General features: G+C 41.1%; 1 protein-coding gene and 1 long non-coding RNA gene across 19 annotated transcripts in view; one reads left to right on the top strand and one right to left on the bottom strand.

Annotated features, from left to right (window-relative positions):
* The first annotated feature begins 7 nt into the window (after window positions 1–7).
* On the top strand, window positions 8–17,666 carry LOC102088366 (uncharacterized). 13 transcript variants are annotated; one of them, XR_010467287.1, is made up of 4 exons: window positions 18–157; window positions 859–971; window positions 12,342–16,877; window positions 17,293–17,666. It is a non-coding gene; the product is annotated as an uncharacterized LOC102088366 (long non-coding RNA). The 13 variants fall into 13 exon arrangements; XR_010467286.1 differs by having other exon boundaries at window positions 17,296–17,666; XR_010467283.1 differs by having other exon boundaries at window positions 27–157; window positions 12,342–14,019; window positions 14,623–17,666.
* PITPNM3 (PITPNM family member 3) overlaps window positions 961–18,101 on the bottom strand; it is a 52,840-nt gene continuing 35,699 nt past the window's right edge. For all 6 annotated transcript variants that reach the window (XM_065036524.1, XM_065036523.1, XM_065036521.1 and 3 more), the window contains 12 exons: window positions 16,625–16,806; window positions 15,826–15,995; window positions 15,153–15,323; window positions 14,696–14,890; window positions 13,828–13,976; window positions 13,269–13,385; window positions 12,509–12,625; window positions 11,468–11,616; window positions 9,274–9,423; window positions 8,221–8,404; window positions 7,697–7,825; window positions 961–7,322 (listed from right to left, as the gene is read on the bottom strand). In XM_065036524.1, coding sequence (XP_064892596.1) covers window positions 7,014–7,322; window positions 7,697–7,825; window positions 8,221–8,404; window positions 9,274–9,423; window positions 11,468–11,616; window positions 12,509–12,625; window positions 13,269–13,385; window positions 13,828–13,976; window positions 14,696–14,890; window positions 15,153–15,323; window positions 15,826–15,995; window positions 16,625–16,806 — 2,022 coding nt within the window. In that variant the 3' untranslated portion in view covers window positions 961–7,013. The remainder of the gene's footprint in view (window positions 7,323–7,696; window positions 7,826–8,220; window positions 8,405–9,273; window positions 9,424–11,467; window positions 11,617–12,508; window positions 12,626–13,268; window positions 13,386–13,827; window positions 13,977–14,695; window positions 14,891–15,152; window positions 15,324–15,825; window positions 15,996–16,624; window positions 16,807–18,101) is intronic.

An 18,101-nucleotide genomic window follows, 5' to 3' on the forward strand; every position in this document is an offset into this window, starting at 1 on the left:
CCGGAAGCTCTAGGCTTCGGTAACGGAGCTTCCGGCCGCCATTTTGTTCTGCGCGCGTTTTCTGTGGGCGGGCCCGGGGCGCCTTCCCGTCAGTGAGGCGCTGAAGTTAGTGACTGCAACGAATGTGACCTCTTAAAACTCCTGTACCACAGCAGAGGTATTTTATTTGATGAATTTGATAGCATTTGATATCTGTATGTTGCTTCCAATTACTTTTATTTAAAAGTAATGTTCACTTGACAAGCCTTTTTTGGTAGGTGATTCGGTTTAACAGAGTTTGGTCTAGTTCTCGGGCTTGCAGAGCTGCTTTGCGGCAGCAGCTTTGCGCAGGTGCCTCGGGTTAAACTCACGCTCACATGAACCTTCAAACATAAAACTGATTTGGGAAACTTTGCTCTACTCGAGAGTTTCAGATGCAAATGTAATTCAGTAAAACGGGAACCATTACATTTTTAATGGCAGTCAGTAGGAACGTGGGCAGCAGTCACGTTCAGCTCTGATCCGCGGGCGGGTGGTGACTTTACACTCGCTGCTGCTGTTTCTTTCCCCACGTCAGACGAGACCGTTTTAAACCGCTGGAGTAGGGAACGGTGCCTGGACACACGAACAGCCCTCGCTTCAGCCTTTCCCGGGACCGCGAGGCTGCGCTCGTGCTTCTTCCTGACTCAGCCGTCTGTGTTTTTTAAAGCACCTTTCTCTATGGAACAGCAGCTTGGCGTTATTCTTTGCGCATACTGAACCACTTTCACAAAGACGGTGTCTCATTACTGAAATATTTTCTTACATGACTTCCCAAAAGGAAGGGGGGTTGGAGTTCTGTGAAAACGCAGCCTCTAATTTAAGTTTTATTCCCGACAGTCAGATGTATTAAACAGCCTCTGTTTACGGTGCCTGACTGCCCCCCAGGACGCACGCAATGAGATCCAACCGCACCTCTGGTAGGAAACATCAGTGACACTGTTTGTTTAAAGGCAAGGAAGGCTTTATTTAAGTGACTAATCTGTTATAAGACTTTAAAAACCATCTCACATCAAAATCTATACCAGTTGTAGAAATCTTACTCCTTATTTCATATTAAGAAATTCATTATTGTACATTTTTGAATCTTTACAAGGCAGCCATAAGAAATATAAACATTTGTCACCAGATAGAACCTTCTCACTGACAAACAATATTTAAAAGTATGCACTTAATAAAACTATAGACTGAAAGAACATGTATAATTTCAAGTTTCCTTGTATTAATTCAGCTGTAAGTGGACCGGCCCCTTCCCTGCCCCACAAACAGAAAGGGTTCTGTGAAAGGACTGCCATTCTGGGCCCCACACCAGTCCTCCCGGCGTAGCTCTGTATTTAAAGCTCGCAATCTAAAACGGCGCGTACGTTGTGATCTCTGGTGTTATCAGCTCCAAGCAAGTCAGAGTAAACCTGCCGCTCTCTCTTCCCCGCCCATGAGTTCTGTACATCCTTACAAGTTAGAAATGAACTGGCAAATTTGTTCCACATTCCCCCACCCACCACAATTATATCCAGTTTCAAAGGCATCTTATTGAGAGAAATACAAGTAGATGGTAAACTGTAATCCCCTTACCTTTGGCTTGAACTAAAATGAGGGAGAGAGGAAATACCGACACCTGACTTCAATTCCAGAGTCCATGGCACAGGATTCTAAGCTGCTCCAGGCCATTTCTTATTTCTGAAAAAAAGAGCTCTTTTCATCCAGAAAAAAAAAAACGTGTTATTACCTCAATTTTTTAAGGGGGGCTGAATTTAGGATCAGCTGTAGGAACCTGTATTTACACTTGAGTGATTAAACATCACGAAGTCAGATTACCTTGTTAACCCCACAACTTCTGCTGAAGCTACGAACACGGATCATGAGGAATCACTGCTCTTAGAGAAGCTGAGGAAGTATGTTGTAAAGTTTTGTGTTTATGGGAATTCTATCCTATACCAGCTCCAGATGAGGATGGAAAGTGCCACTTTCTCCCCTGCATGCCTGAAATGAACAATTCAATGCAGCAATCTTGAGTTCAGATCCCACATTTTTAGCTCTAACCAGAAAAATGATGACATTGCAGTGTACGATCTCTTCTCTCCATTATTAAGCTAATGAGCTTATTAAAAAGGTGCCCATACTCTAATCATCTAGTATGTTTATGATGTACTCACCTTTCTGTGGCTTAGAGGCAAGAGGGGGAAAAAAAACCTGGGCAAAATCCTGTTTGTTCAGTAACAATTGTTGTACTTACAAATTTTAAAACCCAAAAATACCTATTGATTTTGGGTATTATAAAAATGCTTATAAACAAAGTTTTTAGCAAATTTGAGACAGGAAACAGTAAGGAAAGAAGGAAAAAACTCTTGTTTTATCTTCCGAATCTATTATGTGAAGTACATTATGATACTATATATCTAAGTATTGGGGATTTGCTTAAACACACACATTAGTAGTGCCCTGCACTAAAGACTGCAATGTATAAGTGGGACAACTTGTTCACGGATAATGGCAAACAAAGGCTATCTTGCAGAATGGTGGAGCTCCCAGATAAAGTGTCATTGTTCTGCTTACTTTAATAGTAGATTAAGATACGGTCATTTTTTTTCCACCAGTTTACTGATAGTTCCACTTCTACATAACCAGTTCAAGTTTTAACTCTATTTAGAAGTGACTTCCCTAAGTACTAAAGGAACAGGTGAAATAATCTGTAAGAATTTAGACTCCGTTCTCATGGAAATAAATCAAAATGGCAGTTCTCATGAACCCCAATAAACAAGAACAATTACCAATACCATGTCATTTTTACACCTAACAAAATTTTATGCTGAATAGAGATAAATCATGCCACAAAACTAAACAGGAGTACTTTGGTCAAGCAAGATTCTGTTCCAAGAGCACTAGTGTATGCAAACACTTTAAGAAAGTTATTCAAAATAAGCAGATTTGGATCAACATCACTATTCAGGTCTATGGAATATTCTGCACTCTTTATACAACGACACCTTTTTTCAAACTTACTTAACTAGACAACAAAACCGAATACAACCAGCGCTGTGTGGTTAGTGTTTGGTTGGGGGTTTTTTTGTGGTGTTGTGTTTTGTTTGTTTGTTTCTTAAAAAGTATATTGGTTACAAATTTGCTGTGACAACAGAACCAAAACTTCCCTTAAGGTGTCTTCCAGTAGATACACACACATACACACAAAACCAAAACACCACAGTTGTGAAGGGATGTTTTAAAAATATCTTGGATAAATCTACCACTGCTATTAGTCGTAGCCATTTTTTTACATAATTTAAAACAGGATCCATATCAACAGGCAACGAAGTGAACGCTTCCAGCTGTGGCCTGCTTTGTGCTGAGCTGTACTGCTGCCTCAGCACCCACTGGAATGACAAGCTTGTGTTTTACAGTTTCGCTTATGCTCCCTCCACTTAGCAGGTAAAAGAATGTGCTTTTCTGTAACAGGAGGCACTAAAGGTGCTGAAACTAGTGATGAGTCCAACCTGCAGCCACCGTTCCCACCTGACTTCTCGGACCTTTCCCTTTGTGTATCTTTAACACTTCCATAGCCTAAAAAGTTTGAGTAAATGTTGACTGCAAAGAAACTGCAGCAATGAAGACTTGCAATCAGAGAGTAAGAACACTTGTAGGACCAATCTTATCCTTAGCAAATGTCCTGCTTAGCAGGATTGATAATCCTTCTGTGAAAGCACAATTAAAACTGAAATCCAATTGCAAACTGAATACCCATGAACCACTGCATGCAGTTTCATGTGGACAAAGTGTATAACTAAAATTCTAACCAGAAGGAAGTGTTTTAAGAGAAAATACGATCGAAAAAATTATGCTCTAAAACTAGTGTTTCATGGAGAAAACCTCAGGGATCACCCTAGGAAAAAAAAAAGCTGCTAGTTCAACATGTGTAAGGTTCCCAGCCACTGCCCCAGAGTGCGTGTTCAACTGCCAGCCTAGCTAGAGATGTCTAAAAATCACACTGGTACGTACCCTCAGCTTCAACCGAAGTTGTTGTTGTTGACCGTTTTAGTGGCAGCTGGCTAGTGATTTCAAAACAAGTGCGTCTGGCACCTGATGTTTCAGAAGATCAGCTCCTGATTAACATGAAGCCTTAACCTCCAAGCTGATGCCTGTATCACTGTTTGCCAAAGTGCTCAGCTGGAGGCAAGTGGTCAGGAGATAAACCATTCTATCCCTGAGCAATAAGTCGTGTTGGAATTCTGCAAAGGCCATATGAGCCCTCGTATATGATAGGAAACATAGGGAGAATATTTCCAGCTTGATTTCAATACCATGTGTAGAAACTCTGTAATTGCTACCACTCTAGATCATGCACACACACTAGTGTTTGTTTTACTACTATTAGCTCATGATATTCTTAAGAGAAGCCAGCACAGTGACTACTGTAAAGGTGACCCAGATACTAATAAATGACATTGTGTCTGCAGGAGTAAAAGACAGACCTTAACAACCTAGGTGATTTCTGTGACCTTGTGCTCAGATGCTAGTTCCTTTAATACAGTCACAAAATTACACACAGGATGCCCCTTTTGAAAGACAGTAGGCCCTTCTACTACGGCAACTTAAAAAACAGATTTTGGAGTCTTTTGAATGATAGAGATAGATGGCTAAAGCAACATGAGCTTTGAACTTTGCAGCAGGAACAGTATTTACTGTCAGGAGACATGCTACACAACACCCAGTGCTTAAAGAGAACTTTGCAATCAACGCTGCTTTTAGGTCCCCTCAGCACATTTAAAATTTGCCTGGCGAGTGCCTTCCCCAGAGGCCTTGGATTCCCACGTCTGTTTAAAACCAGCAAGCAGGAACTGACTGAGGGAGGAGTCAGGTGTACCTGTGCCACCTGCTCCCGGCCGCAGAGGACAGGAGAGGAAACACCACGTGATTAGAATTAATACACACAGTAAGCCACGACAGAACACAGAATAATTCCTCCAGGTTTGTAGGTTAAAGAACTAGGTATGATCTTACTGGGAAAGAATTTGTAAACCTGAAGACTGTCTCAATGTAGTTTGTGGATACCTTTCATTTAGCTTTTGTAGCTGCCTGACTTGGCAACAGACCATAAAATCCCAGCCCCCTGTAATGCAGTTGTTACCTGCTCCCAATTAGTGTGAGCTACCAAACGTTTAATATGTCTCCTAACTCTTCAGCAAAGATTACCCCTTCCCTCAAAGAAAGCATTATCAAAAACAAATCACTGATGTACCAGAGATCTTTCAGGTAGTTTGAAATACGTAACTGACAATTTTTAGACATGTAACGCCTAAAAAAAAATCAAATATCTCCATCTATAAGCTACTTTGCTGCCTTTTAAGGCAAAAGTCACATTACTATGCCATTCAAAAAGCACACTGAAACGTTTGAGTAAATGAAGAGTATAGACCTAGGTTTACTCCTGCACTGCCTTAATAGTTTTTCATTGCATTTCCTGTTTGCTTTACATGTCAACTTTCAAAATCATTAACGAGGCTCGTTGAAAGACTTTCTGATACAGCTACAGGCCAGGCAAACCTGAACGTCAGGGGTTGGGGTGGGCACAACACCCTGTCCGCCCCGACCCCCTGAAACCAAAAACAAACAAATCAACCTGAAGAAGAAATCTCCTTTTGACTTAAAGCTTTCTCAGTGTCAATAGTCTGGTTTTAACTTTTAAAGAAAAGGGGGGTTTATGTGCACTTGTAATTTCATTGCAGGTTTTAAAACATGCTCCAGTTCAGTCATAGAAGTTCTCTGTGTGAATTTAGTGCAGAAGTATGTACATGAACAAACTGCTACTATGTTAAACTAACTAAAACGCTTCAGAAATATTACCACCTGGGGAAGATTTCACACATTTTACTTCTAATGAGTTCACTAAGAGATCAGAGAGAAATTTAAATCAGTAGGAAAATGTCTATTTGGCACCTGTAATTTGGTATGCCCATTCTTTGAAGCTCAAGTGCTGTAATTCTGAATACTACAGATTGTCCTAAACAGTAGTTGCTATAAACCACAAGAAGGAAAACAATTTACCCACAGGAATTCCATTACTTTTTTTTCTCCTCTGGTGTAAAGATTCTAGTTAGAATAATGAAAAAAAGCGACTGCTCTGAAGTTTGCAGATCCCTTAGTAAAAAGGCTCCCGTTAGCTCACCACCTCAGGATCTGCCTCTCGAACAGAGATGGTCAGAGCCATCTCCTTACTCGGAGTAGTCCACACATTTTACACAGTCACCAAGTTCCACAAAACAATGTGATCTTAGTACACTTGCACATTACTTTGTATACAGCAACACTAACTGCTTCAAAACTGTGGCAGACACATTTATTTCTAACATGAAATTTTTATGATTTGGTTCATAAGTGGAGTTCTCCCATTTACTTGATGTCCAGCACTTCACACAAACACGAGTGCCCATGTTGGGGCCTGTTGACCAACACTGTAAGCTGAAAGGAAATCTTGGGTTTAAGGCACCCAAAAAGCATCTTGCTGTACAAATCCTGACCACCCATTATTGTAGTTCCCACTTCTGCTTCCCTTCCAAGTGTACCAAAAGTCAAGTGGAAACAGATATAACTGTTTAAAGTGTAAACTTTCTCTGTAACCTATGGGACCTACTGTTTATACTGGTTTGGGCACAGCTAGTTAGCTGATACCTCAATCCTTCTGAGTAAAATCAGCCTGTTACAGCTTTTTCTCTTATTGCACATTTGTTATTATCTGTTGTAAAAATAGCCAAAGATATTTCATGTTGCTTTGATGTTAGAAGCACTTGCGATAGTTTCAGATTGTTTTAAAATTTCCTAATAAACATGTCAAGAGGAACAGACTGGAAGTTCCCCGGTTGGTGTAAGAAGGCAAATTCCAGAACAGGGAAGACTCTGAGGTACAGGTTCCCCTCTACATCTCTTAGTTTGAAGCTGCCTAATTATCATTGAGGCATGCCTACAAGTTTAATGAGGTGCACCCAAGATCTATATTCCCAAGCTTCCTAGGGGACAGATTCAAATTTGTGAACTCCACCTCGAACCCAAGCAATGGAGGGCAAATGCCTGTCGTGATCTTTGTCTGATTCGGGCTGGCTCTGGGCACGCTCTGGCTTGGGGTTCAAAGAAGGTGGGTCGGGTTGCTGTACAGACATAGTCCTGCGGAGATGGTTTCTCTTGCGCAAGAACTCGGGTTGGGAGTGGAGGCCAAAGCTGCCTTTTCTCAAGATCATCCGAGAGTTGTTCTTTTTGGGTCGTGAATGGAGACTGAACTCCAACGATGCCAAATGGGCTGCATAACCTTCACTGAGGAACTGAAATAGGAAGGAAAGAAAGGGAGTGACAAATTACTGCTGCCTCAACCTATGAGCTCTATGGGAATTAAGTTCCTATTTTGGGCACCCCAGTTAGATACCTACGTGGTACTAATACTCCTCTCCCCTCACTGTTCCATTTCGTTATTCAGCAATATGCAATACATGCACTTGCAGACACAACCTATGATCACTCCATTCTCTTTACTATTTACCCTGCCAGAAAATGGCTCATCTGAAACCAAAACTGCCCTTCTTTCTCTGAAACATCGTCTCTGCTCGCGTGCGTGCGTATGAGTGCACGCACGCATTCACATGCATGCATCTCCTTGCTCCCCCTGGGGCCTCCTGATTGAGTGGCAAGAGTTACTTACTTGACACTGTGCCTGGTACTTCTTTGTTGATCGTCCAACTATGTAGATCTGGGATGGCGACAGAGCCAAGACATTGTACACAGAAATATCCTTCATCGAACCATATGCGGCACAGATTTTGATGTGGCACTGAAACAAATATTACTTCCAAAGTGAACGCTCTATTGAACACCATGCACTACAAGGATGGCACTTGTTTTGCAATGAAGCAGCAGATGAGTTCATTGTTAACAACCTCATTCTGTAAACCACAGAAAGCTAAATCTGTCTACCTGCATGCCAGCAAGAACTACAGATATGCATGCTGGAAAGAACATGCAGTTCATTTACTTATTTGTCAGGCCCCTTCGGATGTTTTATCAGCCTTCCTTGCTCTTTAAAAAGTGAGGAAAGAAATGAGGAATGGCAAAAAGACTTTGTGATGGCCAGTGAGATTCACTGTTCAAAAGACAGGGAGATCTCTAACTTCACTGAATGACATTCTCTGGAAAAATGTTTCAAGGCTATAAACAGGTTTCTAGTACCTCTTGCATGAGATTCCGGAGAAAAATGGTCTTTTGTCGCAGTGGATCATGAACAAGTCCATCTGAGAAGAAGATCATCCCTTGTGGGAAGTTGTGTTGAGACAACCATGAAACCACACGCTGTTTTTGCATATCTGGACGGCCAGTAATATAGATAATCAGATATCCCAGGTCCTGCCAATGCCTGTCAGAAACAGTGGGTAAATTATGTAGGCGCAGAAAGAGAAACAACACTCACAGGTCAGGTCAACACTTCTTCGCTCAGCACAGACCCAGTTAGAAGTCAGACGTTATCCGTCAACAAGTGGAAAGCAGCATGCCTAGGTCTCTGCTCCTATTGAGAAATCAAGTAATAATGTCACATCCTGAGGAAGATAGAGGGAAGCAAGAGAGATTCTTACGCACTATGTTATATAAAATACGAGAGCTATTTAAAAATGTATTTACAATAGACCTTGCTACATATCAAGTCCTGCTACATTTGAAACCTTTAAGGAGATTTCCTGCCATTTTAGCTCTAAGGAGTGGAAACCCTTGAAAACTGACATCCCTCCATTCCCGTGCAAGTTCCAAAATGAGAGCTGTATATCCCCGTTTGGTGCGACATTAATGGATTTGCAAGAGTGGATTAAAGGGCCTTTTAATTCCTCCTCCAAAAGATGCTCTTGCATTCATGGCACTTGGTATTTCTGAAATAGAAGTATGTCTTTATTTGAAGTTAATGAAACACAAAATAGACTTTTTGCTAATAGCGGTAACACATGGAATCATTATTAATTCACTGCACATGCTTCAAGCCCATATTCCCAAGAAGCAACCTTTCATCTTTAGGCAACTTAAACTACATATTTCAAAGTAAACCACAGTATTCTAAGATTCCCCTGGAAATCAGGCAGACTTATGTCCAAGTAAATATAGAAATATATCTGTAAAGAATCCTGGCCTTTAAAGAATTGTTTATTTAGTAAAAAAACCCCAAATTCAGCCCTCTTCCTTCCTATGGTGTTCAAACAGGAAAGGCAGAGATACAAAAAGTGCACAAATTTCACTTACCTGACCACATCAACAGCCCCAGCTCGGACTTTGGGGTCACTGCCCATAATTGAAACGCTTGCTGCAAATGAGCCATCAATGCTGAAGACAACACATTCCATTCCTCGGGGAAGCACAGTCAGGTAACTTGCAGCACTGCTCTGGTCCCCCCTGCAGAGTCAAAGCAATAAACACATTTAAAAAGCAAAATGTCAGAACATATTTTTTGTGCATTCCAGTTAAGACCCAAAATTACATCTGTCTGGATCTACATCTTCAAAAAAATCATTGTCACATAGGGCTTCTGATTTCAGTCCTACGTGGAGCAAGTAAAACTTGCTTTTAGGAAATAGCGTTCCAAAGAAAAATTCGGAATCTGACTTTAATAAGAAATCACATGTGTATAAATGCCTAAAAGAATTACGAGAAAAACCTCAAAACAACCTGAAGTACTCCAACTACTACTCAAACATGTTGTCTATATATGTATATATACACGTCTACATGTGTGCACAAACACACGTACCTACACACATAAATTAGCTAGTTCGTTGTTGTTTGGTTTGAGTTTTGGTTTTGTGTGGCTCTTCTGTTTTGTTGGCTTGGTTTGTTTGTTCTTCCCCAGCAGTCTACAGCTACTGGAAAATTATTAGAAATTACAAGGGAAGAACTGACATGCAGCTTTTATTGGCATGTACTTGCACAAATTAGCTTTTCTCCATTACATAAAGCGTTGGTAATACAAGCACCGCCCACCCCTCCGTCCTTGCAAATTACAATGGGAATGCCAATCCAGAAAAGCTTTCTTAAAAACAAAACAAAACAAAACCCAGCCCACCCCAAAACGAACATAAACCAACAGAAATGCAATCACAGGTGGCCTTTCTCATGGAAAGGCATGCAAAATGCAATCCTCTCCTCATGATGCATTTTCACCAAGAGGTCTGGACTTTACGACACTAATAAAGCACAAAGGGATCCAAAGCTCTCACCACTCCATGACCCCATGCTCCCAAAAAACATAATCTGAAGACCACATCTTCTTTCCGTTCGAAAGATGATTATTGTATGACCTAGAATTTCCTATCTGGTGATGAAGATTCTTGCTGTACATGTGAACAGCTTATGCAGGAAAGACAAGACAATTCCTTTCATTCCTGCCGTCTGAAAGTCCATGGAAGCTTGACTTCTGAAAACACCTGATTTCATTTTTCAGTAACTCTCTTTTCTTGAATTGTCTCTTTTATTACACTGATGTAAAACGTTTCTTCCTCCTCAATTAGCACTACATTAGATTGTAAATTGACTTTGGACTTGGTTAACTGGTCAGTAACAACACAAACTGTTTGAGCTAAATTCATCTCACTGATCAGCCTCTGAAGTAGGGGTCAAAGGAAGCTATAAAGCTACTTCCTAAGGGACTAGGCATTTTAATTTGAAGTGCAATATTAAACTAAAACTCTGTATGAAATCAGACTGGGCTTTTATTAAACTTAAGACTTTTTTTAAACCACGGCTACACCAGGCCCGCACCTACCTAGGCCAACAAGTTTTATTTCACACATCTTCATTCTTCATGTTTTACTTAGCAATGAGATTTTTTTTAAGAAATGCTGGAGTGCTGGGAGAGCAGCCTGATTTTGCTTCAGTGAATTGGTATTTTCAAGTGATGGTTTTGGTGGTGTTGTTTTTCCCAATTTAAAACAAGCACGGTCCTGAGTACAAAACTAAGGCAACTTTCTTGATCACCCTGATATCAACAGTTAAACAGGAGGCTGAGAGCAGGGCAGTACCTCCTCTGCTGCTAATTTCAATATTAAAAGCTTCTTATCAGTCTGACGAATACAAAGCTATACCCTCCAGCAGTCTTTTCTCTAATGAACATGCCACAAAATATCCCCAGTCATGCATCTTCCCACAAGAAGACCAATTACAGTCATCCAGTCCCCATATTTTGCAAGACCAAGTGCTCCTAAACAGAATTGCACTGAGGACTTGTGCTGCAGTAGGGATAAACCCATTGGCCTGGGCACCTCCAAACCAGCCGGTAAACAGATTATCACTGCTTCAAGTCGAAGCTGACACCACAGTGACAAGACCAAGAAGAGGTAACTGACCAAAATCTCCCTCCACGCCTTCTTCAATCTTACGCATCTCGCTCTCTTCCTGAACACAACAACCCACCACAGCTGTAGGTCCAGCTTGGAGCTATTACCTGACCACCATTTTGATGGGATACACACCAACTCTCAGTCTCTTCTGTGTGGGTATGTTGTAGGATATCCGTCCACTGCTGTTGGATATCTCTGTGTCAAAGTACACCCACCTACCCGAAGATGGCTCAGTCATTATGAAGATATCAACCTGCAAAAACAACAAAATGGCCATCTGGTGTGACAGCAGGCAACACACCCCCTATTTACGAGGCCTGCCCAACCTACATCACATTAGTATCTCCAACTATGGCTTCTACTAAAAGCTTACAAGGCAGTTTGAAGGAACTTCAAAACTCAGTAAAAACTTCACAGAGGGTCCTCTCAATTAGAAAATGCTTCCTAACACACAATACAAGAGTTTATTGCCTTCATAGTTTAAAGCACTCAGCTTAGCACTGCCGGTGTCAAACAAGGGTACAGAGCTCAGAAATTTGGCAGGAACCCTTCATTAGAATATCAGTGTATTCTTTTTTCAATATCAATGTGAAAGCTACTAGAACAGCATTCTGCCGACTGTGGTCATTTAACTGTTCTGTCTCACTTTTCCCTCTTTACATCAAGAGATTACGAAAAACAGCCTTTTATGTAAAGTTAGACAAGATTCTTGGAGGGACAACATGCAAGTGCCTGGCTACTACAGGCACCCTTAGGAGTGACAGTTCCAATCCATGTCACATTACTACTTAAATTCTAAAACTAATATTTACTCTTCCATGTCTAAGAGAAACAGCAGCCACCTAGCCTCTAGAATCCCTGTTACCTTAACTAGTTGTCTTACTTGGGTAGGAGGTTATACATTTTTGTTTTAGTGATTTGCCCACCACTATAAAATTCTTTTTCCTCCTTGCTCATAAAGTTAATTGTCTCCAGCAGGTTGGCAGGTTCAGAAATCATGGCACACCACACTTGTCATTAACCAGAGGAGGTGGCCAGCATCGTGTAAAGATGGATGAGAGCTGGGAAACGTGTGCTACATTCCATGACTGTTTCTAGTAAAAGCTGCTTTAGAAAAACCGGGAAATTGATTACTCGGACTTCACCTTTTCACCTGTTAAAGCCACCATGTCCAGAGGTCCATACATAAAGCGCCCAACCAGTACCTGAGGACCATCTTCTGCTGCAATGACGTCATTAGCCCGGTGATTAGCAGTCACATTCTGAAACAAGAGCAGACAGTGGGAAGGGTGGTGTTGGCTTCTGTAATGAGGCTCCTGTCTCCGTTTCTATGAATGGTGGCACAGGAACACAGTCCTGGACAGCGCGCCTGAGGTACGTCACAGCACACCTCAGAGCACCTAACGACACTGCGCTCCTGTTCCAGCCGGAGCCAGGAGGCCAGGGAGAGTGCTCGAGATGACCAAGCAAGAGAGAACGTAAAAGGGAATGCCAATTATCTTCAAGTGGTGCCACAAATTCACACAATTATATGCAAGACAGATGCATCTTAATTGACATTTCTAACTGAAGTGGCATCTGAAGAAGATAATATTTTTTTCATGAGTTACAGATTCATCTAGCATACAAGAGAATAGAACCACCTCTTTGCTTAACTGAAACCCAAGGCCCCTCTGTTACTTAAAGTAAGAAATATACTTTCTCCCAACATGTGGAGATAAAGCAAGAATAAATAGATCCTATTCCCTAACTGTTAATTTGTTTGCCTCTGGATTAGTTTAGCAGTTTTCAGCTCTTTAGTAATATTAAGTCATGTAAACTCATGCTTTGGGAGATCAAACTCCATTTAAATTGCTGCCAAACCCAAGTTCTAGAGCTGCCATATATATTCAGATTTATACTTACTCTCAATTTGACATGTGTCCTTTTGCGCAGCCATTTTTCTCGTGGATTGGATGGACTTAGTGTTGCTGGATCCAGGTTGTCATTTTCCTTGAAATTCACATTTTCATACCTCATCACCTGAAATTATATTCATATTTTAAATAAACAGTGTGTGTCCTGGGTAGTCCTGGTACTTGCCAAAGAAAGGTCAAGTACACTGCTGCGCCAGCTGAGTGACACTGCAGAGCCAAAAGCACAATGGCAGTAAAAAGGTACAGGCTATACGTTCATGTTAATTGTACAGACTCTGTTGGCCAACACTCAGTCTCAAATACTTATTGAATGGCTTTTCTATTCACAACAGAGCTTGAACATTCTTCCAGAGAAGATGGTGAAACATTAGGGTGGTATCAAGTGACAGCCACATTGTCTACTCACAGTCTGTAAAGTCAGTAAAGGAGCTTAAGGCGGTTAGCCATCTAACTGAACTGAAGATTAAAAGACTGATAGCCTCGGAAGATGCAATTAACAATCACAAGGTTATTCATTGCAGAGTAAAGAAACTGAAGAGATAAATGACCTGTCTTAAAATGAAGGCCACAACGTCTGTCGATTCCCAGTAGCTGGCATGGAAGAGATGTGGCAGGGCCACAGTTGGAAAGGCTGTCAGCACATCTGGACAATACAAGGCATAATCTATCCGTTTTGTTCCCCACCACTTTGCAGTAACTACAGAAAAACCCCAAACAAAATAGCATCACATTTCTGTAAGGTATGTTCTCAATAAATCTCTTGCTGCCTTTATGTATAAGGTGGATAATTGAACTAAGACTTCTGCTCTTTTGATCTTGACATTTAGAAACTGTTAAAGGTATCTATCAAACACAAAAGTACTGTTTTCACTGACTGCGTCATTACTTAAATGTCTGCAGTCTAAACAGTTCTACTGAGTCCAACTTTTGGGAAGCAGAAGTCACGTCACCTTGATTCCCATTGTTTTCTGATCCACAGGAAACGTACCATGAAAGACTACTACTTTTGTGATCATGTTATAGAGTAAGAATTGCAAATGCTTCTCAAATAGTGAACAGAATATTGATACATGACTACAGTCCATAACAGGACACTATAGTAACTTAAAGCACTTTTAATGATGGACAACAAATCTTATCTATATTTCTTAATGCTGGAACACGTTTCTAAACCCCTGTTAGTATGAAACCCTTAATGACTATGAGTCACACCATAAAATAAAACTGTGACTTCACTTGTATTACTTTATCTACTTAATTACTAACAGAAGAGGAAGCTAAATTGTGTTATTTAAAATAGCAGAAACTTAGGCTGTTCTCATTCTCCCCAAATTTCCAAGCAGGTAGTTTTCCTTTTCACAATAAACTTTTGCACAGAAAGGACGCGGAGGGCAGACGGCGCACGACTTCACTCACTGCTGCTGAGGTATGCTGATGGCAAGCTTTCTGCTGACCCTGAGTTTTCACTGTTCGTGCTGGCCAAGCTCAGCTTTCTTGTTTTTCCTTGTGGTCGATCAGATGCATTTGGAGACCCAGGACTCTCCTGAGAGAAAGGTATGTTCAAAGAGCTGTTCTCAAGGAACAGAGCACTGTGGTTGTGGATAGCATCACCTGCAAGTTACAGAAACAAACAAACCAAATTTAAAAAGCCACAGTGGGACGAATAACATGTTTCACAAAGCTCATACACAAGAACAGTTTCTCCTTGGTAATCTTCTTTGGTTCCGCACTTCCTAAATACGTCTGTGCCATTCTATCCCAGATTGTTTTTAACATCTTAGCACACTGGTATTTCAAAACCTCTGGAGCTGTGTAATGAGAGAATGCTTAGAAGAACAACAGGTGAGGAGAGCAACGAAAACAGGCACCGTACCGAGGTGGTGAGATCTGCCGTCCCCCAGCGGGTATCTCTGGTACCGCGGGACGCTGAACGGAGGCAGGAGATGGAACCTTCTCTCCAGCAATGGTTCAAGTCTGCAGGCAGAGGGGTCGGCAGAGTGAAAGAAACTGTACACCTGGCTGCAGGCTGGGCGGACCTGGCACACTTGAATGAGAATGAGACGGAGAGTTCAGGATTGTTCTTTTATAACTTTCAAATAGTCTACACAGAAACAGGGTTAATATGGTCTTCTGCAAACTCCAGACTAGCACACACCTGGCCACAAGAAACTTAACCAAGTTGTTTGCTATTTCATATATAAAAAACACTTCACTGTAAGTTAGTTTACAGAGACATCATAAGCTGAGATGCAGGCACGTCACAGACACGAAGGCCAGCCAGAGAAACAGGATGGAAAAAGAAGTTTAAAAATCTTGTAATTGTATTATTGAACATTACAGTTATGATGTTCAGCACTTCAAATATTTATGAGCAAAGTGGTTTGATGGGCCTGTTACATCCAGATGACTTAAGTGACAACAGGAGCAGGTAGATGACAGAAAGCACTGCCGTTTCTGAAGTCACCTTATGGAAGTTAATGTATAGGAATGAGGCTGGTCATTAAGGTAATCAAGCAGCCTGTACTCTAACCCCGGAAAGAGCTTACCATCCAGGCCAGGCAGAACAATACTCCTCATGGCCAGCACCAAACCAAGCGGCGATCCAAAGAGGAAGAAATCAGACACCTCAAATTCAAATCGGCCCAGGTTTACTTCTGAGAGACTGGAATTCACAGGAGGAAATTCTGCACCATCTTTCAACACACTTGAGTGGATGCTGGTGAAAGAAAATGCGCTGATTCAACAGTAACGAAGAGAGCATCCAGAGGAAAAAAAAAGTTACCAAAGTAGACTTCTTAGAAAGCTCTAGCATCTGTATCCAGATCCAGGCAATATGCCTTCGGCTGCAGACAGACATTGCAGTATAGTAGCCACTTATTATTTTCAGTGCAGCTATTCAGTAAATTTACTGCCTCCAATATGTAAGAGTTTTCTACAGTTATTCTACAGAATACCCACTGGTAAGTGAGACTGATGTTTAACTCACCTCCCTTTTAGTAGTATAGAGGTATCTAAGTTTATTCTGAAACTTCTGCTACAAATTCTGATCTACTCAAGTTGTATAAGAACAACAGTATTAAAAAGTTACAGACAAAGTATGTTACATAGGTACACAAAAAGCATTGTTCTAATCTGTTCCCCGAGCTGTGAACTAGAACTTCTCTGCTTTTCAACTACTTATTAGAGGTTAAAATTAATGATGTTTATACACAGCTTTTAATCTTTTAAGTGATTTTAACACTTTCATTTACTTTATATGCCATATACATCAATAAGGTAACGTGCTGATAGGCTCCATTCAATGGCAAGTCTATTTCTTTTAGTCAGTCATCAAACACGAGTTACCTAGACAGGAAAGCATGATGCTGGGCTATAGTATCACAGTCATAGGTGGATGAGTCACTCTGTTTCCTAGACAACGGCTGCCTTGGCTTCTCATCCGCCGTGATTCCCAAGATGTCAATGTTGCTCTTGCTCAGGCGTTTGCTGCCACCCAGACCGGGGTCCTCTGCTAAGAGGGGATTATCCTTCAGAGAACAAACAGAGCAAATGGAAGATTTGGACAGTGACCAAAATACGACAGAGCTTATACGAAATGGTATTCGTTTCGCTTCACTTTATCCAAGAAAGGGTGGGATGGGTTAGGCTTTTTCTCTGTAAGATAAGGAAAGAGATGAAAACTAAATTTCCCTCTAAGATGTATAGCCTAAAAGCTGGAAGGAGAATCAGGAATAGTAAGAGAGGGAAGTGTCACACAACAGCTTTATCCCTCATGACTTCCTCATCCTTAGAGATCTATAAATATCATAAGCTAATCAGAAAGGGTCTTACCTGCGTGCACAAAATGCCCATTACAACATTAATGGTCTTGCTCATCATGTTCCATGGATGTGGGACCTGATTTTTTTAAGAATGTGAACTTCTGCGGGATTCAAGAGGAGACTGGTGGTACCATGTCTTTAAGGTACCCCTTAAAATAGGAAATATATTTATTTATTGTTCATTTCCCCCAGCAGGTCTGCAGCTTGCACCAGCATCCTCCCTGGCACATTCCTATTATCCTCAGACTTTTATTCCTGCACCCATTTCAGTAGCCAATACAAATGCTGCTTCTCAACACAAAAGCCGTTAGCCTGAACACCCCCGTTCATGCACAAGATGTGGGTGCACGAGGCACACAAGATCTGGTTCTTTCTTACAACTATGTAATCCAATTGTCTGTAAATCTCCTAAATCTGTGAACTATTCGGAGAATGTAACAGTCACTGCATCACCAATCTGGCTTATTATAGACTACTTTGAAATAAAGAGAAGGGAACTATATAAACCAAATTTACTCTATTTTCACGGTTTATAAATAGAATATAAAATGCAACGGTTGAGAGTACCTCAGTCTCATCCTTATTTCCAACTAGTTTCATTTCACAAATGCCCCTGACATTTGTGAAATGGTAAAGTAACAAATTCTACATTTCTGCATCTCAAACTCTTCCAGTGAGATCCATTTCTACTGGAGACACTGCGGGTGGACGTAAAACAAAGCAAACCAAACAACAACAAACAAACAAAAAGGTTTCTTAAAAAATATATAGTCCTCCTGTATGTGCTTCACAGGAGCAAGCTGAGAACAACGGACAGAAAGACAAGGAAGGACAAGAACACTGAACACAACGAGTAGTAGAGATGAAACCAGGAGAAGAAAAGGGAAAAAATGCAAACAGGAATGAAAAGGGAAGCTCTGTGGTTTCAGGAAAGAGAGGAATACAGGAAAGTTGGAACTATAAGAGCAGTGAAGTCAAAAGAACCTATACTGCCCAAAGCC

Source organism: Columba livia, chromosome 20 (assembly GCF_036013475.1).
Source record: "Columba livia isolate bColLiv1 breed racing homer chromosome 20, bColLiv1.pat.W.v2, whole genome shotgun sequence".
In the NCBI taxonomy this organism is placed as follows: Eukaryota; Metazoa; Chordata; class Aves; order Columbiformes; family Columbidae; genus Columba; species Columba livia.